General features: G+C 44.9%; 1 protein-coding gene across 2 annotated transcripts in view; it reads left to right on the top strand.

Annotated features, from left to right (window-relative positions):
- RPN2 (ribophorin II) overlaps positions 1–24,974 on the top strand; it is a 66,506-nt gene that overhangs the window by 10,921 nt on the left and 30,611 nt on the right. The window contains exons 2-8 of one of the 2 annotated variants that reach the window (XM_011975007.1): positions 937–1,130; positions 13,010–13,105; positions 13,659–13,834; positions 18,069–18,144; positions 18,951–19,085; positions 21,461–21,637; positions 24,249–24,367. In XM_011975007.1, the coding sequence (XP_011830397.1) occupies positions 937–1,130; positions 13,010–13,105; positions 13,659–13,834; positions 18,069–18,144; positions 18,951–19,085; positions 21,461–21,637; positions 24,249–24,367 (973 nt within the window). The remainder of the gene's footprint in view (positions 1–936; positions 1,131–13,009; positions 13,106–13,658; positions 13,835–18,068; positions 18,145–18,950; positions 19,086–21,460; positions 21,638–24,248; positions 24,368–24,974) is intronic. The other variant, XM_011975008.1, reaches the window with a different exon arrangement.

Raw genomic sequence — 24,974 nt, 5'->3', positions numbered from 1 at the left:
CGAGACGGAGTTTTGCTCGTCTCGCGAGTTGGAGTACAATGGCGCAATCTCAGCTCACTGCAACCTGTCTCCAGGGTTCAAGCGATTCTCCTGCCTCAGCCTCCCGAGTAGCTGGGATTACAGGCACCTGCCACCACGCCCAGCTAATTTTTTTGTATTTTTAGTAGAGATGGGGTTTCACCATGTTGGCCAGGCTGGCCTCAAATTCCTGACCTCGGGTGATCCTCCTGCCTTGGCCTCCCAAAGTGCTGGCCTGGCCAGATCTTTCTATATTAACTTGTGTAATCATTTCTGAGGTAGATACTATTATTATCCCACTTTACATTTGAGGAAACTGAGGCACCAGCTGGTTGAATAACCGCCAAGGGCATATTGCTAATAAATGGCAGAGCTGTGATTTAAGCCTGGCCCCAGAGCCTGGGTTCTTCCTTACTTTATTGTACTGGGGACCTAATCCTAGAGAGAGCTTCTTAAGGAAGAGGTGCTTGAGCTGAATTCTGAAAGTAAAAATTAAGCAAAGTTGAGGTAGGGGAAAGCATGAAAAAATGCTGGGCAGGAACGAACCTGGCTTTTTAGAGGACAGAGAAGCCAGAGAGCAACAGATGGCGGGAAGCGCGAGGGAGGAGAGCTGGTTGAGAGGCTGACAAGGTGTGAGGATTCAGGATTGGGTTTGTCCTTAGAGGCAGAGGACTTAATGGGAATAGTAGGATAAGGCCTGTGCTTTAGATGCCTGGAGGCTGCTGGCAGGACTGTCCTTCCACCAGTTGAAGAGCAGGCTCCCTGCCTCCCCAAGGCTTCTCCTCAGGTTAAACCCCTGGGTTCCCTCACCCTTCCCCATGTGATTTGGTTCCCAGATCTTGGTGCGCGTCATCACTGGGACTGTGTATAGCACCTTGGAAGAGTGTGGAGTGTACTGAATGGTCGTTTCCCCCCAAGGTTCAAGCACTGTCTTCCTGTTGGCCCTGACAATCATAGCCAGCACCTGGGCTCTGACGCCCACTCACTACCTCACCAAGCATGACGTGGAGAGACTGAAAGCCTCGCTGGATCGCCCTTTCACAAATTTGGAATCTGCCTTCTACTCCATCGTGGGACTCAGCAGCCTTGGTGCCCAGGTGCCAGATGCAAAGGTAAGGCTGTTTTTGTCCTGGTGGTCAGAGTGGTTCAGGAGGACCTTCATCCCCTCACTGTATTCCTTTGGGGTAGTTCAAAACTAACTCTTGCTCATTTGCGGATAACCAAGGTTAATCCAGTATTAAGAAATATTTGGCTGGGCGTGGTGGCTCACACCTGTAATGCCAGCACTTTGGGAGGTCAAGGCAGGTGGATCATGAGGTCAGGAGTTTGAGACCAGCCTATCTAATGCAGTGAAACCCTGTCTCTACTAAAAATAGAAAAAATTAGCTGGGTGTGGTGGTGCATGCCTATAATCCCAGCTACTCAGGAGGCTGAGGCAGGAGAATCGCGTGAACCCAGGAGGCAGATGTTGCAGTGAGCTGAGATGGAGCCATTGCACTCTAGCCCAGGCAACAGTGAGACTCAGTCTCAAAAAAAGAAGTTTATTTCAGTTTGACAGGTCTGTTTTTGTTTTTGTTTTTTTGCCTAATGTATGTTAAGGATCATGCCAGATCAGTTATTTTTAGTGGGATGTCAAGAAGAGCAAGTCATAGATCATCTAGAAACTTTTACTTCAGCTCTGGGAGTGAGACTGTTCAATACCATGTGTACTTACTAAGTGCCCCCATATGTGTGTGACCAATAATAAGGGAATTCAAGGTAGAAGGCACTCACATGTATTAAATAATGGTAGTCACTACATCAGGCAATTTTGAGACATGTTTTTGGACTTCTGGTGAGGAAAATGCATCATGATTAAAATCTTTCCTGGATTCAGAACAGTTTTTTTTGTTTGTTTGTTTTTGTTTTGTTTGTTTTTTTTTGAGACAAAGTGTGGCTCAGCCAGGCTGGAGTACAGTGGCATGGTCGTGACTCACTGCAACCTCTGTCTCCTGGGCTCAAGCCAGCCACCTCAGCTTCCCTGGCTGCTGGGACTACAGGTGTGCACCACCACGCCTGGCTAATTTTTTGTATTTTTTGGTAGAGATGGGGTTTCGCCATGTTGGCTAGGCTGGTCTTGAACTCCTGACCTCAAGTGATCTGCCTTCCTGGGCCTTCCAAAGTGCTGGGATTACAGGCATGAGCCACTGTGCCCAGCCCCTTGATTATTTTTAAATATTCTGTTTTATCTCTTCTATTGGCTGTTTAGATCTAATTTTTTTTTTAGTGTTTGTCTAGTTTTGTTTAGAGATTTTAATATGCATCCTTAATTTCTCACAGTATACCGTGAATTATTATTTTGCCATGTCACAAATAATGAAAGAACCCTATAACTGAATTTCCATTTAAATTCCCATTATTTCTGGTATCATTGTCATACTTTTTGTCTGTTTTGTTTTTGTTTTTGAGACGAAGACTCGCTCTGTCACCAGGCTGGAGTCCAGTGGCTCGATCTCACTGCACTGCTTGATCTCATTGCTTGATCTCACCGCAGTCGCTCACTGCAATTGCACCCCCACCTCCCAGGTTCAAGCAATTCCCCTGCCTCAGCGTCCCAGGTAGCTGGGATTACAGGCACACACTACCACGCCAGCTAATTTTTTGTATTTTAGTAGAGATGAGGTTTCACTGTGTTGGCCAGGATAGTCTCGATCTCCTGACCTTGTGATCCACCCTCCTTGGCCTCCCAAAGTGCTGGGATTACAGGTGTGAGCCACTGCGCCCGGCCCATTGTGATACTTTTTAACCTTCTTTAAAGGATCCCAGCCTTTGCTGTCTGTTGTTCGGTGTCTCAATTTCATATATTTCAAGCAGTTTGATAGTTATTTATGGTAGGAGGGGAAGTTCAATATCTTTAATTCTGTCTAGGGCAGCACTGATAGTCCCAATTGGTGTCTTTCTTTTTTTTTTCTGAGACAAGGCCTCGCTATGTTGCCCAGGCTGGAGTGCAGTGGTGCGATCATGGTGCACTACAGCCTCAAACTCCTGGACTCAGGTGATCCTTCACCTCAGCCCCCCAAGTAGCTGGGACTACAGTCACATGCCACCATGCCGAGCTAATTTTTTTTTTTTTTTTTTTTAATATTTGTAGAGACAGGGTGTTGCCATGTTGCCCAGGCTTGTCTCAAACTCCTCGGGTCAAGCCATCCTCCCGCCTCTGCCACCCAAAGTGCTGGGATTACAGATGTGAACCACTGTGCCCAGCCTCCAATTGATGTCTTTTTTTGTTGTTTGTTTGACATGGAGTCTTACTGTCATACAGGCTGGAGTGCAGTTTTGCAGTCCCAGCTCACTGCAACCTCCGCCTCCTAGGTTCAAGTGACCTTCCGGCCTCAGTCTCCCAAATAGCTGGGACTACAGGCATTCTCCACCACGCCTGGCTAATTTTTGTATTTTTTGATAGTGACAGGGTTTTGCCATGTTGGCCAGGCTGGTCCCGAACTCTTGACCTCAGGTGATCCACCCACCTTGGCCTCCCAAAGTGCTGGGATTATAGGCGTGAGCCACCCCTCTCGGCTGCAATTGGTATCTTTCAATCCATTTCGATTGTTATTCTTTTTGATGCTCAAAATGTTCCATTTTTGCCAATGGGCCAAACTGTGTGTGTGTGTGTGTGTGTGTGTGTGTGTGAACATCCATTCATTTACACGTTAGGTACAACTGTTTTTCAGTTTAACTGTAGAGTTAAATAGTTACTAGGCTGGCCATAAAGCCTGAAGTATGGCTGGGCGTGGTGACTCAAGCCTGTAATCCCAGCACTTTGGGAGGCCGAGACAGGCGGATCTCGAGGTCAGGAGATCAAGACCATCCTGGCTAACACGGTGAAACCCCGTCTCTACTAAAAATATAAAATATAAAAAACTAGCTGGGCGAGGTGGCGGGCGCCTGTAGTCCCAGCTACTCGGAAGGCTGAGGCAGGAGAATGGCGTAAACCCGGGAGGCGGAGCTTGCAGTGAGCTGAGATCCGGCCACCGCACTCCAGCCTGGGTGACAGAGCCAGACTCCGTCTCAAAAAAAAAAAAAGCCTGAAGTATTTACCAACTGGTCCTTTACAGAAAAAGTTTGCTGATCCCAGCTATATGAGATCCAGCTTACTCAAATTTTTTCCTAACAACCAGCTCTCCGTTTCTGCCCAATGTTTTCTTCCTGTGTGTGATTCTGTTAAAGAAACAGACTTTTCCTCATGATTTCACTCTTATAAACCCTAAAGGTGAATGTACCTGCTGATAAAATTAGTTCTTCTCAAAAGTAAGAGTATACACATCAGAGTCAGTTAACCCAAGCTTTTAATTCTGGCTCCACCTCTCTGAAAAGGGAGTTATGAAGCCTACCTCACTGAATCATTGTAAGAAGAAAGTGAAATTACAGTATGCCCCTCAAAGGAAATGGTAGCTATTATCGTTCTTACACTGAAAAGGTTTGCTTCTATTTATACTTTGTTTAGGTGAGTTCAGACAGTGCCTGGCACAGACACTGTATTCACGGTGCCTTTTGTAGTGATGCTTTGTATTTCTGCTCTTGTTTTCGGTGATGTCTTTAGAGGCCCTGGGGAGAAAGAGCAAATTGACTAGAGGTTTTATATTGTGAGGTATAGGAGATAACATTGGAATAGTAATGTTGACCTTTGGCAGGATTTGAATGCAGGATGAAAAGTTTCTCCTGAAGTTTTTCAAACTTTAGTGGAACCACAGGATTCAGTGTAGGGGGGTCACAGATGAATGAGGTGCTCCCACTTCATCCAGAGCATGTCTTTTGATCTGTGTCGTGATTTGGCGTTCTGTAGGAGATTTAGGTTGAAGACATACCCCCAAAGCTATTCTCTGCCATCATCACAAGTTTGCGGGATGTTGGTTAGGGCTGAAGATGTAGATTGAGAGGCATCCGGACAGCTGCTATGCAGTGTGACTTGCGTTAATTACATGATTGGGCTGGCTGTGGCTTTATGTTTACAATACAGACACTGAAGTCAGAGAGCTTGGCTTCAAGGTGTTGACTTCAAAACTTCACACCGAAGTCACCTGTGCAGCTTCCTTAACCTTTCAAAATGTTTGTTCTGTCATCGGTAAGATGGAGACAATAATACTAAGTTTACAGGTAATGTGTGCGGGGTCGTTAGCACATTGATGGCATGTGGTAATATGTAGTATTAACCTTATGATTAGCATGACTACATATAAATAGTAGTAGCAGTTGGTACACATTGATTGACATTGTTTTTTCAGACTGTCATCCCCACTGCTTAGCATACCTCTGACACACAGGTGTCTAACAAATATTTGAACTGTAAAACTTCAGCTCAATCAAAATGGGAGCTCTCTAAATGTGCCTGCTAATCAGAAAATAAATGGGTTAATCACATACTGCATTCTAATTGCTTATGAAATGTGCTCTGTTGATTAGGTGGTGTATGCATTATAAGTAATGGAAGAAAGGGAGTTATACGGATGTTTCAGAGCTGTTGAATTTCCTCATTAGATGTGCAAACTACATAAATCCATTGAGAGAAAGTGTTCATTACTATCACTTCCGTGTAGTGGTGCATGTCCTGCTCAGCCGTTGTTGCCTTCAGCTCAGTAGAGAGAACTCCCTGGGCTCCACTAGATACACTGTTGATTGTTCTCACAGATTGATCTTTGGAGAGATTTTGGTTATTATCTCACAAGAGGTTTTAGCAGCGAAACTGGGAGAAATGGGGTTTACTGAGAATAGAAACTATGGAGACAGCAGTGTGGAATGAGAGTTGATTTTAGTTGTTAAAAAGATTACAGGCCTGTAATCTCAGCACTTTGGGAGGCTGAGGTCGGTGGATCCCTTGAGGTCAGGAGTTCGAGACCAGCCTGGCCAACACGGCAAAACCCTGTCTCTACTAAAAATACAAAAGTTAGCCAGACGTGGTGGGCATGCCTATAATCCCAGCTACTCGGGAGGCCGAGGCAGGAGAATCACTTGAACCCAGAGGCAGAGGTTGCAGTGAGCCGAGATCGTGCTGCTACACTCCAGCCTGGGTGACAGAGTGAGACCCTGTCTCCAAAAAAAAAAAAAAAAAAAAAGGCCGGTCACAGTGCCTCACACATGTAATCCCAGCACTTTGGGAGGCCAAGGCGTGTGGATCACGAGGTCAGGAGATCAAGATCATCCTGGCTAATACAGTGAAACCCCGTCTCTATTAAAAATACAAAAAAGTTAGCTAGGTGTGGTGGCGGACACCTGTAGTCCCAGCTACTCGGGAGGCCAAGGCAGGAAAATGGCGTGAACCTGGGAGGTAGAGCTTAAAGTGGGCCAAGATCACACGACTACACTCCAGCATGGGTGATAGAGCGAGATTCTGTCTCAAAAAAAAAAAAAAAAAGAGTGAGCATTTTTCATTTGAGTTATATTTATATAAAACATAAGCATATCAGAATGGTGATTTTATGGATATCATTGTTTAGCTTTTTACAAGATTAAGAACATGCTGGGCACAGTGGCTCATGCCTGTAATTCCAGCACTTTGGGAGGCTGGGGTGGGAGGATCATTTGAGGCCAGGAGTTCGAGACCAGCCTGGGCAACATGGTGAGACCCCCCCCCTTCCCACCCAATTTCTGCAAAAAATGAAAGAAATTAGCTGGGCATGGTGGCATGCACCTCTAGTCCTAGCTACTTAGGTGGCTGAGGCAGGAAGGCAGGGAGATCGCTTGAGCCCAGGAGTTTAAGGCTGCAGTTAGCTGTGATGGCACCAGTGCGCTCCAGCCTGGGCAACAAAGCAAGACCCTGTCTCAAAAAAAAACAAATTATTTTTACAAAATGCATCCCTTATAAAGTGTTGTGAGCACTAAATGAGATAATAAGTATAAAGTGCTTAGCATAGTGCCTGGCACATGACGAGTGCATATAGTAGTAAGTATATTTGTTTGTGGCTCAAGCACTCAGTTCATTCCTGGGGAGAGCAGAGAATGAGGCAATCTTTCAGGCAGTGATCGTTTATGGAGCCTCTGCTGTGTGCCAGACATTGTGCTAAATGCAGAGAAGACAAGAGAGCTCATTATCCACTGAGAGTACGGTAATATAGTGCTGAGTGCAAAGAGGCAGACGGGCTGTTTGTGGAAAGTACCACGGGAGTCCAGCAGAGGGAGCCGGCACTCACACTGTATGCCAAATCTTGCACAGTGGGTGTTGCCATCTGTGCTGGCTGGTGCAGGTTTCATTTGGTCATTCAGCAAATATGTGGTGAGTTTCTGCTATGCACTAGGTATAGTGCTAGGCACTGGGGATTTACTCTTGAACCATAAAGAGGGAGAGGGCCCCTGCACTCTTAAGAATATATTGTCTAATATCTGAGATAGGCATTAGTCATGTAATCAAATATATGCACGAATATTTGTAACAGTGGTAAGTTTTATGAAGGTGAAATATGTGCTGTTATAAATAGGGGACTTTTATAGGGATAGAATAGGGTACTTTGATTTGCCAGGAAAGGCTTTCCTGAGGAAATCTCCGAATTTAGATCTCATTCTGGGCTGGGTGTGTTGGCTCACACCTGTAATACTAGTACTTTGGAAGGCTGAGGTGGGAGGATTGCCTGAAGCCAGGAGTCTGAAAACAGCCTGGGCAACAAAACGAGACCCTGTCTCTACAAAAAGTTAAAAAATTATCTGACATAGTGGTGTGCGCCTGTAGTCCCAACCACTCAGAAGACTGAGGACGGAGGATTGCTGGAGCCCAGGAGTTGGAGGCTACAGTGAGCTACGATCATGCCACTGCACTCCAGCCTGTGTGAGAGGGCAAGACCCTGTCTCAAAACAAACAAAAACAAAACAAACCCCAAACCCAAAACTCAAACCTCTCTACATCACCCTAATCTCACTCTACTTCTTAAGGGCAGGGATTTTGTCCATTTTATTTGTTGTGTATCCCCAGTTCCTAGAACAGCACCTGGCATGTGGTAGGCACTGGAGTGAAGGAAGGTATGATGGATCTGAATTCTAAAGGGAGAGGAGGAGTTAACTGTGAGACGAAGGAGGGAAGGGACTTCAGGCAGAGGGAACAGCCTGTGCGGAGGATAGAGAGCAGGTTACATTTGAGATTGAAAGGAGGAGGTGTGTGGAACAGAGTGGGAGGGAGGGAGACGAGTGAGGCAGGCTGGGGCCAAGCCACAGTGCCTTGGCCCACACAGGAAGAGTTCTGATCTGTTTCCAATGAGCAATAGATTTTAAAGAGCTAGTATCATGATTCAACTTGCATTTCGGAAGGATTTCTCTCTTGCTTTTTGGGAGACAGACCATAGCCGGGGGCTACAGGGCAAGATTGAATGCAGGAGGGGTACAAAAGATAACACCTGGCCTTTCTGCTTCTGCTGCATGGATGGGTGGTTGGGCCATTCCATAAAATAGCAACACAGGAAAAGAATGGGATTTGTCTGGGAAAGATCACGAATTTGTTCTTTACCATGGTGAGCTTGAAATACCTTTGAGTCATGTAAGTGACTATTGAGAGAGTCTGGGCTGGAGTTAAGGGTCTGAGAATTATCTGCATAGAAGTTTAGGATGAAGCCATGGGCACGGATGGAATGGCCTAGGGAGGCAGGAGGTGGTGGGATGAGAGCCCAGCCTAGGAGTTGAGAAAACAGCAGGAGAGCTTGAAACTGAGGGAGGAGCTGCCAGAGAAGTAGGAGACCCAGGAAGGGTGCGGTGGTATCCCAGAAGGCTACGGGCGCGCATGTTTCCCAGTGAGGATGTGATTGGTCTGTCCATTGTTGAGGAGTGAGCACTGGAAAATATCCTCTGCTTTGACAATCTGGAGGTTGCCACTGGTGTGCTGGGGGCAGAAGCCAAAGTGGAGTGAGTGGAAGTGAGGACATGAAGACTGGAGCAGTGTGGCTGTATGGGAAGAGAGAAGGTGGCACTGGAGGGGAGAGAAGGGTTGAGGGAAGTTGTTGTTTGAAAGTTTTGCTCTTGTCTCCCAGGCTAGCGTGCAGTGGCTCGATCTCGGTTCACTGTAACCGCCGCCTCCCGGGTTCAAGCGATTCTCCTGCCTCAGCCTCCCAACTAGCTGGGACTACAGGCACGCACCCCCACGCCTGGCTAATATTTGTAGTTTTAGTAGAGATGGAGTTTCACTATGTTGGTCAGGCTGGTCTCGAACTCCTGACCTCAGGTGATCCACCTGCCTCAGCCTCCCAAAGTGCTGGGATTATAGCCATCATGCCTGGTCAGGAAGTTGTATTTTAAAATAAGTCTTGAGTTTTGTTAATACGTTACAGGAGAAGTTGAATTGACGAGGTAATGGGCTTCCAGATGGAGAGAACAGGGTGTGCAAAGCCTGGAGGCTTCCAAGTGCTTGTTGTGCTTTGGGGCAGTGAGGTGCTTTTGCAGCCGGAGCAGAGGTGGGTGGGGAAGTGCGGGAAGAAGCACCTGGGGAAAAGTGGGCCCAGTTAGAAAGGGTCTGGTATGGGGCCCCAGCCAGTGTGTGCCTGGGCAGCGCATCACAGTAACAAAGTCTGAAGAGATTACAAAGCACAGTCTGAGAGGCAGCGAGAGTAGCGGGGAACTGTTTATGGAGGAAATAGGGGAGGGGAGGGCAGATGAGAGAGATTTGCTGTCTTTTCTGTAGGACTCCATGTTTGATTCAGTTCAGAGAGTTGTAGGGGAAAACCTACGATGGAAGAAATCACTGCTGTACTTTTTTGCTCAAGAGGGTATTTGATTAATTGGAGTATTAGCACAGAAAGTTGGAAGCAAGCAGATTGGGGGTGGGCATTTAGGGGGCAGTTTTCAGCCTTCAGTGGGGAAGATGAGTCTAGAACGTTGGAGGGCAGCTGGAGTCAAAGTTTCCAGTCCCCCGAGAGCGGCTGGCTGAAGCCTCAGCACTGGGTGGGCTCGCTGAGCAGGCTGAGCAGTTCTGGGAGGTCTCCGTGCTTCTGCTGCTCTGTGAACTCTGCTGTCAACATCTTGGGCTTTGAAGCCACTGAACACTGGACCGGTTTACCTTGATTTGTCTTTGCAAAGTGTAGGAATGATGCTTGTCTTACTCCAGAATAGACTGCTTTTAGTGGGCTCTTGAGAAGTAGAGGTTTTATAGCTCAGACACCAGAGCCAGGCTATTCTGGAGCCAGGGAATTCTAGTTCCCCTAGTTAAAAGCTGAGTGACTTTGGACAGGTTACTTTGCCTTTCTAATGCCTCAGTTTTCTTATCTGTAAACTTAAGGTAATAAGAATGCCCGATGCATGAGATAGATTGGGGATTAAATGGGAAATGCACATAAAGCACTTCGAACAGCTTTTGACACATTTTAAGTGCTCAGAAGGAGGTAATGGTAGAGGTAGAAGTAACCATAGTCATTGTTTTGGGGTCTCCAGTGTTGTTCCATTGTTACAGCACCAGATGGCGACAAAGCACACGTTTTCAGCTTCCTCGCATTCCACTGCTAGGGCTCTTTGAGTAGCTTTACTTGTTCTCTTCAGATCCCTAATTGATGCAAAAAAAAAAAAAAAATTCATTCATAAAATTAAAAAAAAAATTTTGGTTGGAGTAGCATGTACACACAGCAAAACATTGGACAATACAAAATAGCTGTTAGTGAAAGGCAGCGTGCTGCCCCTGCCCTCCACCCTGTCCTACTCTCCAGGAGCACCCCCTACTTTTTTTTTGGCGGGAGAGAAGGAGTCTCACTCTGTCGTCCAGGCTGGAGTGTGGTGGCACGATCTCAGCTCACTGCAACCTCCGCCTCCCGGGTTCAAGTGACTCTCCTGCCTCAGCCTCCTGAGTAGCTGGAACTACAGGCAAGTGCCACCGCGCCCAGCACCCCCAATTTTTTTTTTTTTTTGAGACAGAGTCTCACTGTGTCGCCCAGGCTGGAGTGCAGTGGTGTGATCTTGGCTCATTGCAAGCTCCGCCTCCTGGGTTCACGCTTCTGCCTCAGCCTCCCGAGTAATTGGGACTGCAGGTGCCTGCCACCACGCCTGGCTAATTTTGTTTTTGTATTTTTAGTAGAGGTGGGGTTTCACTGTGTTAGCTAGGATGGTCTTGATCTCCTGACCTTGTGATCCGCCCGCCTTGGCCTCCCAAAGTGCTGAGATTACAGGTGTGCGCCACCGTGCCCAGCCTTTTTCTTTTTTTTGAGACAGGTTGTTGCCCTGCCACCCATGCCAGACTGTAGTGGTGCAATCACAGCTCACCACAGCCTCAAACAATTCTTCAGCCTCACCTTCCTAAAGTTTTAGAATTATAGGCGTGAGCCACTGTGCCCAACCAGCACCCACTTTTAACTGTTACTATTACCACATCTTTTTGAATAGCTGAATTTTATATTACTTCAACCAAAATATTGGTAGTCTAATGGTTTGATACTGTTTCTTGGAGTCGAGGAGAGTCGCAGTACCAGGAGTTTGGGGGTTTTGTGATGTGCTTCCTCTGTGGCAGTCACTGTGATGGGCATTCGGCAAAGTCCCTGATCTTGGGCCACTAGTCACTGGGGGAACTAGTAAGTACGGTGTGGTATGTGCTTTGGGGGAGCACTTGAGAGGGTGGATACCTGGCCTCTTCTGGGAGGACTGTCTGGAAGAGGTGAACATCTGAGCAGAGTTGAAGGTAGGGCCTGGTTTGGCTGGCAGGAAGGACAAGGAAAAGGTGCTCCCGGCAGGGTGGGTAGCGGCGTCAAATGTGAAATGGCAAGAGCGTGGTATAGCTGCAGGAGGCTGGAGGGTAAGATTTTGGAGTTGGAATTAGGGCTATGGTGATGAAGGCAGCATGGAGAGGGAGGGTCAGTCATGAGGGCCTTTCATGCTGAGTCAGAAGCTGGATCTTGTCTGAGAAAAATAGGGAACCACTGGAGGGTTTTAAAGGTAAAGCAACATGGTTACACTTGTATTTTGTGAAGATCAGTCTTGAAGCAGTGTGCAGAATGGATTGCATGGCTTTAGACCACTTAGGAGATTACTGGGACAATCTAGGTGAGAAAGGGCAAGGACCTGCCCTAAGGCAGTGACAGAAACCAGAGGCGGGACTGGGCCTGAGAAATGAAAAAGAGGTAGACTTGATAGTCTTGGAGGGGTAGGGAAAAGTCAAGGATGGTTCCCAGATTTCTGGTTTGGGTTGCTGGATGCATGGCGTTACCTGTGCATGAGCTGGGAAGTCCTGGTGAAGAAATAGAAAGTTTTAAGCTCATTTTATTTTTTATTTTTATTTTTTGGGGGACTGAGTCTCGCTTTGTCTCCCAGGCTGGAGTGTAGTGGCATGAACATGACTCACTGCAGCCTCAACTTCAAGCAGTCCTCCTACCTCAGCCTCCCAGGTAGCTGGAACCACAGGTACCCGCCACCTGCTCAGCTAATGTTTGAGTTTTTTGTGGAGATGGGATCTTACCATGTTACCCAGGCTGTTCTCGAACTCCTGAGCTCAAGCGGTCCTCCTGCCTCAGCCTCCCAGAGGCCTGGGATTACAGATGTGAGCCATTGCACCCAGCCTTAAGCTCATTTTAGATTTGTTGAGCCTGACTTGGCCTTGGTGACATCTAAGTGGAAATGCCAGTACAGTTGGAATCAGAAGAGACTCTGCCACTTAGTAGCTTTGTCACCTTCATCAGATTACTTACCAATTTCAAGCCCCAGTTTCTTTTTCAGGTAAATGGGGATAGTGATAATCTCTACCACAGGGTCGTTATGTCATTAAAATGAAGAGCTTCATAAATACCCAGCACAGGCCATGGCCAGACAGGTGATTGGGGAAGTGGTTTCCTTCTTTCCTTTCTAAGATTCAGAAGGACTCAAGTGCCTTTAGACTTACTGCTGTTTGTACGAAGTCAGCAATTTTGGGTAAAACCGTGTCCTATGGAAAGTAACTACTTAAAAACTAATTTCATGTAGCTCCTTCTTCAAGCCATCTATAATGACTTCGAATGTTATCTAAAAATGCCTTTGCTTTTCCTGGTTCACTACATGTATCATCACTTAACGCTGACTTTTCCCTGCTGTGTAGAAAGCATGTACCTACATCAGATCTAACCTTGATCCCAGCAATGTGGATTCCCTCTTCTACGCCGCCCAGGCCAGCCAGGCCCTCTCAGGATGTGAGGTGAGTCCGGGTTCCTACACTGACAATGACTTTTAACTATTTAAAAAAAAAAATAGTGCATTTTTAAAGGGGAAGGGTCATGTCAAAAATCCTTTTTTTAACAATGAGAGTCCATTGTTGCGGAGAGTCCGTTGCTTTTCCTTAAGAAAGTGTAGTTTATGTTTCTCCTAAGTTTTTACTTTTCAAGGGTTTTAAATAACCTTTTCATACAGTTTTTGCCTTTCTTCTGGGAGGTCTTGATTTTTTCCTTTCATCTCCCTTTAACATTTAAAACTGTTCAAAGTGTACCCCTACATGAGGTTTCTGAAAAGTCATTTTATTGAACACAGGAGAACCGTATAAGTAGAAAGGTAATTTGTCAGCATCTTTTCAGATGGGGGTGTTGTACCGAGGTTTTACAAACATTTCATCCTGGTATCTGGGGATTAGAGGGGAATCAGCATACATGAGGCGGAGGTGACTTTGGCAGCTGCCCTGCATGCTGTCTTTGCCATGCCTGCCACAAATTGCCAAGACCTGTTCTAAAACTCTGTGTCTGCCAATTCTTTCTTAGATCTCTATTTCAAATGAGACCAAAGATCTGCTTCTGGCAGCTGTCAGTGAGGACTCATCTGTTAACCAGATCTACCATGCAGTTGCAGCTCTAAGCGGCTTTGGCCTTCCTTTGGCATCCCAAGAAGCACTCAGTGCCCTTACTGCTCGTCTCAGCAAGGAGGAGACTGTGCTGGCGTGAGTTGTCATCTCGAGCACTTCTCAGGCTTCATTTGTCTCGGGCCCTATCCTAAGAGGGCTCATTCATTGGTTCAGCAAATACTTCCTGGGCAAGTACTTCAGTAAATACTTCTGTGTGCCAGGTGCTGTGCAAGGCACCGCAGGCATGATTGCACGAAGGCAGGTAAGGTCCCTGTTCTCGTGGAGCTCACATGGACGCAGTCTTCTGCACGCCTTGCAAACAGAAGGCAGGTGCTGAGCCAGAGTATGAGCACGCCATCACCTAGAGAGCCAGCTGCCTTGTGAGGTTGGAGGGCTAGAGCAAGGGCAGATAACTCAGAAGGAGCCACGTGCATGTTTTGTTGAGGCTTGGCCAGGGCAGGATGGCATGTTGGCAGTGGAGGCTCTGCAAAGTGCTGGCTCCAGGATCCCTGGAAGTTGTGAGAGGTAGCATCTGGTGGGAGAGGTGGTTGCTCAGAGGGTGGAGTGTTCTAGGAATCAGACTCTACTACTCTGCAAAAAGCTTAGATGAAGGAGAAGCACCTTACCTGTTTGTTATAAATGGAAATGTTATAACTCCAGGGTGTTTTTTGCTAAGCTCTTAAGTGATAATATATGTAGTTTCAAATTTTTATTTATTTAGAGACAGGATCTCACTCTGTCACCCAGGCTGAAGTGCAATGGTATGATCACAACTCACTGCAGCCTTGAAGTCTGGGCTCAAGTGATCCTCCTGCCTCGGCCTCCCGAGTAGCTGGACTACAGGTGCAAACTACCACGCCTGGCTAATTTTTTTTTTTTTTTTTGAGATGGAGTCTTACCCTGTTACCCAGGCTGGAGTGCAGTGATGTGATCTCAGCTCACTGCAACCTCCGCCTCCCGAGTTCAAGCAGTTCTCCTGCCTCAGTGTCTTCAGTGGCTAGGATTACAGGCATGCCACCACGCCTGGCTAATTTTTGTATTTTTAGTAGAGACGGGTTTTACTACATTGGCCAGGCTCGTCTTGAACTCCTGACCTCAAGCAATCCACCTGCCTCGGCCTCCCAAATTGCTGGGATTACAGGTGTGAGCCACTGCACCTGGCTGCCCAGCTAATGTTTTGTTTTTAGTGAAGATGGGGCCTCTCTGTGTTGTCCAGGCCGGTTATAGTTTTTTTTTTTTTTTTTTAAAACACTGAAACTCCTCATTTAAAACAATAATTTTGTTGTTATTTTATTTGTGTTCACCATTTAATTGCAACCCTGAAGGAGGGTGTGGAGTACATTTCTGGAATCCTGTTCATTGTTTAGCAAGAGTTTGGTGATGTCAATTCCCCCGTTCAAAACAGTGAGATTGTTTCTCAGGTTTTTCTGTTTGTTTTTTGTGTTTTTGCTAACAATCAGATTTTTCTGTAAACTTAAAACTTTGTTAAGGACAGGGTTCACAGGCAGTTGACATTCCTCTATGTCATCCTCACACCCTCCTCATATTCACATATTCTAACTTCTCTGAGCCTCGCCTTTAAAATGAAACCCATAATTCTTACATCAGAGCACCTGACAGGATTAAGTGAGATAATAGGTGTGAAGACCCTAGCGCAGTGCCTGGTTCTTGGTGGGCATGTAGGAAACGGAGTTCCTTTTCTGGACCGTTTGTTTGTTAGGTTCCTAACAAACAGGTCCCCTTTCTTAGAGAGTTTGTTACTTCCTTCGTTGTTATTTGTATGTTAGATCATAAGCTTTTTTTTTTGAGACAGAGTCTCCCTCTGTCATCTAGGCTGCAGTGCAATGCGATCATACAACCTCAAACTCCTGGGCTTGAGCAATCCTCCCACCTCCACCTTCTGAGTAGCTGGGATTATAATCACGCGCCACCACACCCAGCCATAAGCTTTATTTGCAGTGCTTAGAGAGCCTGGCACATAGTCTGTATCCAAAGGAGTTAATAAAGGATGAAACTATACTTTTGTGTTTCTGCTGTCTTGTAGAAAGCTTATAGGTAGGAAGAACATATGCTTTGGAGTAGAAACAAGTGTGTTCAAATCCACTCTTCTACTCAACCGCTGTAACCATGAGTAGGTTGTTTAGCCCCGCTGAGCCTCAGTGTTTTCATATGCAAACCTGGAGAATGGCTCATAGGGTCATTGTGAAATCCAACTGGTCAGATGCCTTATATTACTACTAATTTGCCCTATTAAAGGCAATCTGATATAAATTAGAACTCTTCTAAGTGGGCCTTCTATATTTAAATAGGCTTTTTCTAGGAAGTGAATGTTTGTAAACTTGTCTTGAATGGAAAACAAGAAAATACTTGTAGGTTTGAATGAACCATCTGAGAAGATCTCATTGTTGTCTCTCATAAGTCAATTTCTCTGAATCATCTGCTATATATTAGCAAGATAAGATCTGCTTTCTTAATGTTTGAATACAGTACTATGCTCCAGAGAAAAAGAAATTGCTGGCTGGGGAATAAGTAATTAAAGCCAGTGACAAAACTTTCTAAAACTCAGTGGATTAATTTCGTTCTAAAACTTCGGAGGTTGTTACCATGCGGCACTCGCTCATTCCAAAGAGAAAAAAATGATATCTTAATTGAGAAGTTCTTTCTGGGCTATCTTAACCCCCTTTTCTGAGCACAGCATTTATCACGGGCAGATGTGTGATTTTTATCTCGTTTGGAAATTCAGGTTTCATTTTCTCAAGTGTATTATAACAACAAGCATCCCATAGGTGTCGTTGAGTACTCTAGGGCTTGTCTCTCTGTAAATTGTGACTCTGCTGTTTTCCAACTTGTCATCTTAATGGAATTAGTTTCCCATGGAGAGAATCTAAATTGTTATGATCTTGACATAAGCAGACAGATTCTTGCTCTACATTCCTTGACACATTGACTTAGTAAGTGGAGGTTTTACACAAGGGCCCAGTCATCTCTTAGGAATTAGGAAACCATTGGGGTGGCAGTAGCAGTCGTTTAACCACCAGGGGGCCTCTCCTTTCCCCATTTTATCCAGAAAAGCACCATTTATGTTTTCCAAATTATCTGCTTTAAGAGAACAGAATCTAACAAGTCTTACATGTATACACCTATCATGTTCCATCTTAAAAAGCTTATCTTCCAGAATTATAGATAAAATTGTATGAATAAGCCATAAAAAGGAATGAAGTGCAGATACATGCTACAACATGGATGAGCCTTGAAAACATTCTGCTGAGCGAAAGAAGCCAGACATAAAAGGATGCAGATTGTATGATTCCATTTCTATGAAATAGCAGAGTAGGCAAATCCGTAGAGCTAGAACATGGATTACTGGTTGCCGGGGGCAAAGGGGAGACACAATGGGGAGAAACTGTTCAGTGAGTTTTGTTTATCTATTTTTTTGGAGACAGGGTCTCACTCTGTCACCTAGACTGAGTGCAGTGGTGCAATCACAGCTCACTGAAGCCTTGACCTCCCTAGCTCAAGTGATCCAGCTAATTTTTTAATTTTTTGTGAAGATGAGGTCTCACTATATTGCCCAGGCTGGTTTTGAACCCCCAGGCTTAAGTGATCCTCCTGCCTCGGCCTCCCAAAGTATTGGGATTACAGGTGTGAGCCACCATGCTCAACCAGTGGGTTTTATTTTAGACTGATGGAAATATTTGGGAACTAGACAGGTGGTGGTTGCACAACATTGTGAATATAGTAAGCATCCCTGCATTGTTCACTTTAAAATTGTTAATTTTATATGAATTTTGCTTCAATCTTTTTTTTTTCTTCTGAGACAGGGTCTCACTCTGTTGCTCAGGCTGGAGTGCAGTGGCTCACCGCAACCTCTGCATCTTGGGCTCAAGCGATTCTCCCACCTCAGCCTCCCAAGTAGTTGGGACTACAAGCACACGCCACCACACCTGGCTCATTTTCAGTATTTTTAGTAGAGATGGGGTTTCACCATGTTGCCCAAGCTGGTCTTGAACTCCTGGGCTCAAGGAATTTGCCTGCTTCAGACTCCCAAAGTGCTGGGATTACAGGCGTGAGCCACTGCGCCCGGCCCAAGGCCCACGCTTCTTCTTGCCAGTTCTGTTGCCTGCGTTGTCTTCTCAGCTGTGATGATCTTTTCCGGGTTTTGTCATACCTATCCTAACTGGATTATAAGTAAACTCCTTAAAGGCTGAGACCAACTTGTACTTCTAAAGAACAAGAGTGGGATATTTGTGAAAGTGTCCCAAGTACAGGAAGGGGTGAGTAGATGAAAGAAGACTTGCCATTCATTGGGGTTCTACTCTTTACTTTCCAGAACGGTCCAGGCTCTGCAGACAGCATCCCACCTGTCCCAGCAGGCTGACCTGAGGAGCATCGTGGAGGAGATTGAGGTGTGAATCTTTTGCCAAATACATTTCCCAGCTCCTATCTTTGATACACTGTAGAAGAGTCTTGCAGAGAGCCATGCATGATCTGTTAGGATCAGTTACATTGCTTCTTATATCCATGGCACACTTGTGTTCTTTGTATTAGGGTACTGTGTCCTGAGCAATATTTGTACCTATTACATAATAGGTGCTCAGGACGTGGTGATGGTGGTTTTTATTATTGCTCTATCCTTGCCTTTGTCCAGAATATCATGCTTCTCTGGGGCCTCTTTCATGGACTGCCTGGCAGGGCTGACAAGCAGTCCTGATGGTGTTTTCACTGGATGCTTCACAGACACGTTGGTTGCCTAGTCATGTTGCCTAGGAGAGCAGTGTGTCTCTCTTTGTCTTTTGGAGCATTAAGAAATTCTGGGAAACGCCATGCTTTGTAGGTTGTATTCAGATGGATGGCCGCGGACTCCATCTGTGTCACGATGCTTCCTGGGTGCACGGCAGCCTGGCCCACTGGCCTTCCACCCAAAGTAGCTGGAGCCTTCCCTGCCATGACTCCTGGGCTTGGGCCTGCATACACGGGGCCAAGGAAGGAACCCTCCCAGAAGTGCAGAAGACACTGCTCTCCTCAAATGTCTGTTTGATATACTTTACTCTGCCTAAGGACCATTTTTGAGAAAGTATTAAGTGACTGAGGTGGTCTTCAGATTTAGAGTGAGAGATGTCACGAAGCTGTCTGCGGTGGGGTTGACAGTGGTTCGTGCATCTCATTTCTGCTGTTACTTGACATCCAGCATGTCTCTGTTTTGTTATGGCAGGACCTTGTTGCTCGCCTAGATGAACTGGGGGGCGTGTATCTCCAGTTTGAAGAAGGACTGGAAACAACAGCGTTATTTGTGGCTGCCACCTACAAGCTCATGGATCATGTGGGGACTGAGCCATCCATTAAGGAGGTACCCATCTAACAGTTTTCAGGCATGAAACCCAAAGGGGTCATCAGCTTTATCTGCTAAGGATAGCTTTTATTAGAGATAAATGTTCAGACATACCTTGGGATGTTGTCACTCAGTGTCCTGGGTTAGGGATTAAGAGTGAGAAATAGAAAGATGTAATGCCTGTCTTCAAGAAATGGGTTGCTAGTGAGACAGATGTGTAAACAAACCACACTTGCTTTAAATGGGGTATGTACATGTCACGAGGTAATATCAAGGAAGCCACGTGTATTACTCCTGTTTCATCTCCCTTTCTTCCCAATACCCCTTTCTGCTTGTCTCCTGAATGCTTTCCACTCTGGTGGCCCGTTCACATCCTTCCCTGGGCTCATAATTGCTTCTCCTCCCTTCCCCCTTATCCTCAGCAACGGCTAAATCTTAGCTAATCTTTGCTGATGGACATAGTTCACTGAGAGGCATGTGTGTCTATCACACATCCGCCAAGAGTTCATTCTTTTTCTCAAGAGGAGGTTGTTAACCTGAAAGAACCTTTAGTTGGAATGCATGTGGGAAGTCTTTTTGAGTGGGACCGTCTTTGTACCCCTTGTCTGTGAGAAGTTACCAGCCCTTAATCTAAAGTACTTAAAATACAAGCTGCTTTTATTTAAATTTTAGGAGGAGAGATTTGGGTTTTAAGTGAGAACTTTTCATTTCTTTATGCATTACGAGTTTTGTGCCAAGTTTCTTCAAGTAAATAATTATCTGTCTTGGATAATTGGAATTAATTTCATATTTTCTCCAGAGGATATGGTCAAATAAGTTATTCAAGTGTTTGCATTCTTTGTGTGTCTTCCTTTGTCCTAAGTGTAGCAGGTCTAGAAATATACTCCCTTTTAATTTCTGTTATGGGTGAAAGTGCAAGAGTGTGGGGTCTTGGGGTACAGATTGTTTGCTGATTGTCCTATACACAGTAAAGTAGATGAATTAATGGTATTGTACATATACAACTTAAACATTTTCTTCCTTTATTTCCAAGCTGCTGCTAACCAGGTACTTGGCTGGAGTAATTTCGCTGTCACTGCTTTTGACACAACAGTTCTGGTGAACAGTCACCCATTTTAACATGTCAGCAGCCTAGTAATGGAAAATTGTAATTGGTCCAATTAAAGAAAATTCTTTCATGTTGACTGTGAATAACACTGTCAGGAATAAGAGAGCTCTTTGGTTGGATGGTAGATTTTAAAAAACAAAACTGATTGAAGGGGAAAATGTTTCCTCCTAAGCAAACAACCTCCAGAATTTTAGTAATGCCTTTTAGGTTCCACTTTTTTAAAAAAAACTACTTTTAGTTTTCTCCTCTAAGCAGCCCATTAGTTCTTAATGGAGAGTTATTTTAGTTTCTTTTTAATGTACATTTTAGCTATAACGTTTGGTGTTATAAATAAAAACTTTGCCTCAATGTACTACTTACAGGTAGGTTGGGAGGAAAGGTAGCTTAGCTGGGAGGATAATGGGAACCAGGAAAGAACAGATGTTCTTGTAGAAGGACTTCGGAGACAAACAATCCTACAATTGAATGTTGGTCTTGCTAATGTTGTTGTAACTTGCAGAAGTTACTTACCCTCCTTTAGCCTCAGTTTCGTTTTTTGGGAAACATTGATAATAGCAGTCTTTTATAGTTTTTGTCAAAATTTGAGTTAATGCATGTAAGCACCTATCATGATGCCTGGCGTATATAGACATTTAACAAATAATTACTATTATGTGTATTTCATAATATAGTTTCATATCTCAGTAGTTATCTGGAATTACCCTGCATTTGTGTAGTAAGCATTATTATGATTTTTTTTTCAAACAGTCTTTCTCTGTCGTCCAGGTTGGAGTGCAGTGGTACGATCTTGGCTCACTGCAACCTCCGCCTCCCGAGTTCAAGCAGTTCTCGTGCCTCAGCCTCCTGAGTAGATGGGATTATAGGCGCATGCCACCATGCCTGGCTAATTTTGGTATTTTTAGTAGAGATGGGGTTTTTCACTATGTTGGCCAGACTGGTCTCGAACTCCTGACCTCAAGTGATCCACCCGCCTTGGCCTCCCAAAGTGCTGGGATTATAGGCATGAGTCTCCGCGCCTGGCCTGTATAGTAAGCACTTATTAAATAACTGACAAATCATGAATTTCAGTTTATAACGGAAGATGGGAAAAAAACAACCACATCCAAGTTCTAAGTTTAAATGCAGAATATTTGTGTTTTCTCCATCTACGAATTTGGATCACTGACCAAAAGACCTCCCATGTGAACACCTGAAACAGATAAGGAGTGACTTTCCTCTACAGCAGTGGCCCTCCCACCTTCCCAGCAGAGGAAGAAAAATCGGCTGCATTTCACGTTTCTTTCAGGATCAGGTCATCCAGCTGATGAATGCAATCTTCAGCAAGAAGAACTTTGAGTCCCTTTCCGAAGCCTTCAGCGTGGCTTCTGCAGCTGCTGTACTTTCCCATAATCGCTACCACGTGCCGGTTGTGGTTGTGCCCGAGGGCTCTGCTTCCGACACTCACGAACAGGCTATCCTGAGGGTAAGACATTCATCCCCAAAGTGTGCCCCTCTGATTGTCATTCCTAGTGGAAGGCTTTCAGAAATCGGGACTATGGTCACAGCCAATTGTAGCCCTTACCAGGACATACCCATTAAATGGAGGGCAAGGCTCATTTCCCTGAGCCTTGAAATGGAGATGTGACCACTGGGTGAACTAGCCACAGAACCCTTCAACTCTATTTAAAAAATTTTTTTTTTCCTAGAGGATTTTTAATTTTTATTTTTATTGCTTTTTTTGAGACAGAGTCTTGCTCTGTCACCCAGGCTGGAGAGTAGTGGCATGACTTTGATTCACTGCTGCCTCCACCTCCTGGTTTCAAGTGATTCTTGTGCCTCAGCCTCCCAAGTAGCTGGGATCACAGGCACACACCACCATGCCTGGCTAATTTTTGTATTTTTAGTAGAGATGGGGTTTTGCCATGATGGCCAGGCTGGCCTTGAACTAGCCTCCCAAAGTGCTGAGATTACAGGTATGAGCCACCGTTCCTGGCCTCTCCCTAGAGGATTTTAAATAGTACAGGCTTGGCTGGGCGTAGTGGCTCACGCCTGTAATCCCAGCACTTTGAGAGGCCGAGGCGGGCGGATCACGAGGTTAAGAGATTGAGACCATCTTGGCCAATATGGTGAAACCCCGTCTCTACTAAGAATACAAGAATTAGCAGGGCATGGTGGCGTGCACCTGTAGTCCCAGCTACTCAGGAGGCTGAGGCAGGAGAATCGCTTGAACCCGGGAGGCGGAGGTTGCAGTGAGCCGAGATTGCGGCACTGCACTCTAGCCTGGTGACAGAGCGAGACCCTGTCTCAAAAAAAAAAAAAGTACAGGCTTTCAATAAGTGCAGGAATATTGCATTTCTAGGCCTATAACTCCAGATGCATAGAGAAGTCTTGCATCTAAAATGCATTTCCCAATACCAAACTTTCTTTGTCGTATTTTTTTGTTTTGTTTTGTTTTTTTGGACAGGGTCTCGCTGTATCATGCAGGCTGGGGTGCCATGGCACGATCATGGCCCACTGCAGCATAGACTTCCTCCAGTACCCAAATTTTCTAACTATATTATTTTACAACAGCTGTTTTAATTCTCAAGTAATTCTGGTGTTTATGGTTGATCAGTTCTCTTCTTCCCTGGTCCTGATGGGATATCTTTTTGCCTCTTTATAGCACAGTCCTCACTTTCACTCAGCAGTAAGCATAGACTTCTCCTTTGTGTTAACTCTTTGAACAGAGCAAATGCACAGATCTTGAATATGCTTAGAACTTTCATCTCAAATGAGGCATTTTGTTGCTGTTGTTTGGGAACCAGTGATAAGCTAAGATCTTCATGAGAAATTAGCATTTTATTTTTATGTCTAAGTGTTGGGTTTCCACTTAGGACAGTCCTGTCTGTCCCATTAGATCTACTTTGGTGGCCCCTGCAGATAGCCTCCTGAGTGAGTACCCTGTTCTTCAAAATTGCCCATTTTCTCTCTACATACAACTTGTATACCCTCAACAAAGACTTGGGTAGAAAGTAACCCGATGAACATAGTTTGCTGTGAGTCAAGAGGGGCTAAGAGGACAAAGTGGAAAAATAATTGACTCGGAAACTAAATAGATGGTTTGAGTCCTGGCTCAACTACTTAACCGGCCATGTGACCTTTGGCAGTCCCTTAACCACTTACGGCTTGTTTCTTCACCTGTGCAATAAGGATTATTCTATCTGTGTCATACAATTGATAGGAGAATATATGTAAAGGGCCTAGCCTGGTATATGCATGTAGTTGACTTTCAACAAATGATAGTTATTAATGTTATCCATATTTCTTTAATTTTCCCATTGCTGGTACTATCCTAAAGTATTTTTCTGGCTGATTGATTTATTTATTTGTTTGGTAGAGACAAGGTCTCACTATGTTGCCCAGGCTGGTCCCAAACTCCTGGCCTTAAATGATAATCACTCCCATCTCAGCCTCCCAAAGTACTGCAGTTACAGGCATGAGCCACTGCACCCAGCCTGGCTGAGACATTTATTTTTTTCTTTTTCAGAGACAGGGTTTCCCTCTGTTTCCCAGGCTGGAGTATAGTGGCACAGTCATAGCTCATGCTAACTCTTGGACTCAAGCAATCCTCCTGCCTCAACCTCTTGAGTATCTGGGACTATAAGCACATGACACCATGCCCAGCTAATTTTTTAATTTAAAAAACCTTTTTTTTTTTTTTTTTTTTTTTAAGTAGAAACGGCGTCTTGCTATGTTGCCCACGTTGGTCTTGAACTCCTGGCATCAAGTGATCCTCCTGACTCAGCCTCCCAAAGCACTGCAATTACAGGCATGAGCCACCATGCCCAGTCTGATAAATTCTTTTAAAGATTCTGTAGCAGAGTGGATAGAATAGGGAATCAGAAAGAAGGAAATATATTGACCAGGTGTGGTGACTCACACCTGTAATAATCCATTTTAGGATTAGGCAGCAGACCCCAGGTCTGTGAAGATTTCCCAAAGCAGGGGGTTTGCTCTCCTGCAGAGCTTACAACCTATAGATAAAGCACCCCAGTAACAAAATTCTCTGCTCCTGTAGCCTTTGTCGTAACAAATAATTTTTAATTTATTTCCAGTTGCAAGTCACCAATGTTTTGTCTCAGCCTCTGACTCAGGCCACTGTTAAACTAGAACATGCTAAATCCGTTGCTTCCAGAGCCACTGTCCTCCAGAAGACATCCTTCACCCCTGTAGGGTAAGTCTTGCCCATGTTTTGGCAGGGCGCTGACCTCTTTGTTTTGGAAAGTTAGCCTGCAGCCAGTGTAACAGATTAATATAGATGTCACCATGATCATAAAACCAAATTTACCGAAGTTTCAGTTAGGTAAATTTGATCTACTAGTATCAAAAGCCTACAACTAAATATAAGAAAATGATTTTTAAAATGAAGATCATTTGGTTTTACTGTTTCATTCTCTATTTCTAGTTGGCTCTGTCTTGTTATGATATAAGTAGCTATTTTAAAATTTAATATTTATCGGTTTTTTTCTGATAAATATTTATTATAGGAAAAATACAGAAAAGTACAAAAAAGAAAATGTAACTCACCCGTAATTCTACCATTCAGAGATAACTTTTGCTAACTTTTTTTTTTTTTTTTTTTGAGGCGGAGTTTTGCTCTTGTTGCCCAGACTGGAGTGCAATGGTGCAATCTCAGCTCACCACAAACTCTGCCTCCTGGATTCAAGCAATTCTCCTGCCTCAGCCTCCCGACTAGCTGGGATTACAGGTGCCCGCCACCATGCCTGGCTAATTTTTTGTATTTTTAGTAGAGACAGGGTTTCACCATGTTGGCCAAGATG

The sequence above is a fragment of the Mandrillus leucophaeus genome, unplaced genomic scaffold (assembly GCF_000951045.1).
Source record: "Mandrillus leucophaeus isolate KB7577 unplaced genomic scaffold, Mleu.le_1.0 Scaffold150, whole genome shotgun sequence".
NCBI lineage: Eukaryota > Metazoa > Chordata > Mammalia > Primates > Cercopithecidae > Mandrillus > Mandrillus leucophaeus.
Note: the sequence above shows the minus strand (reverse complement) of the source record. Positions and strands in the feature narration are given on the sequence as shown.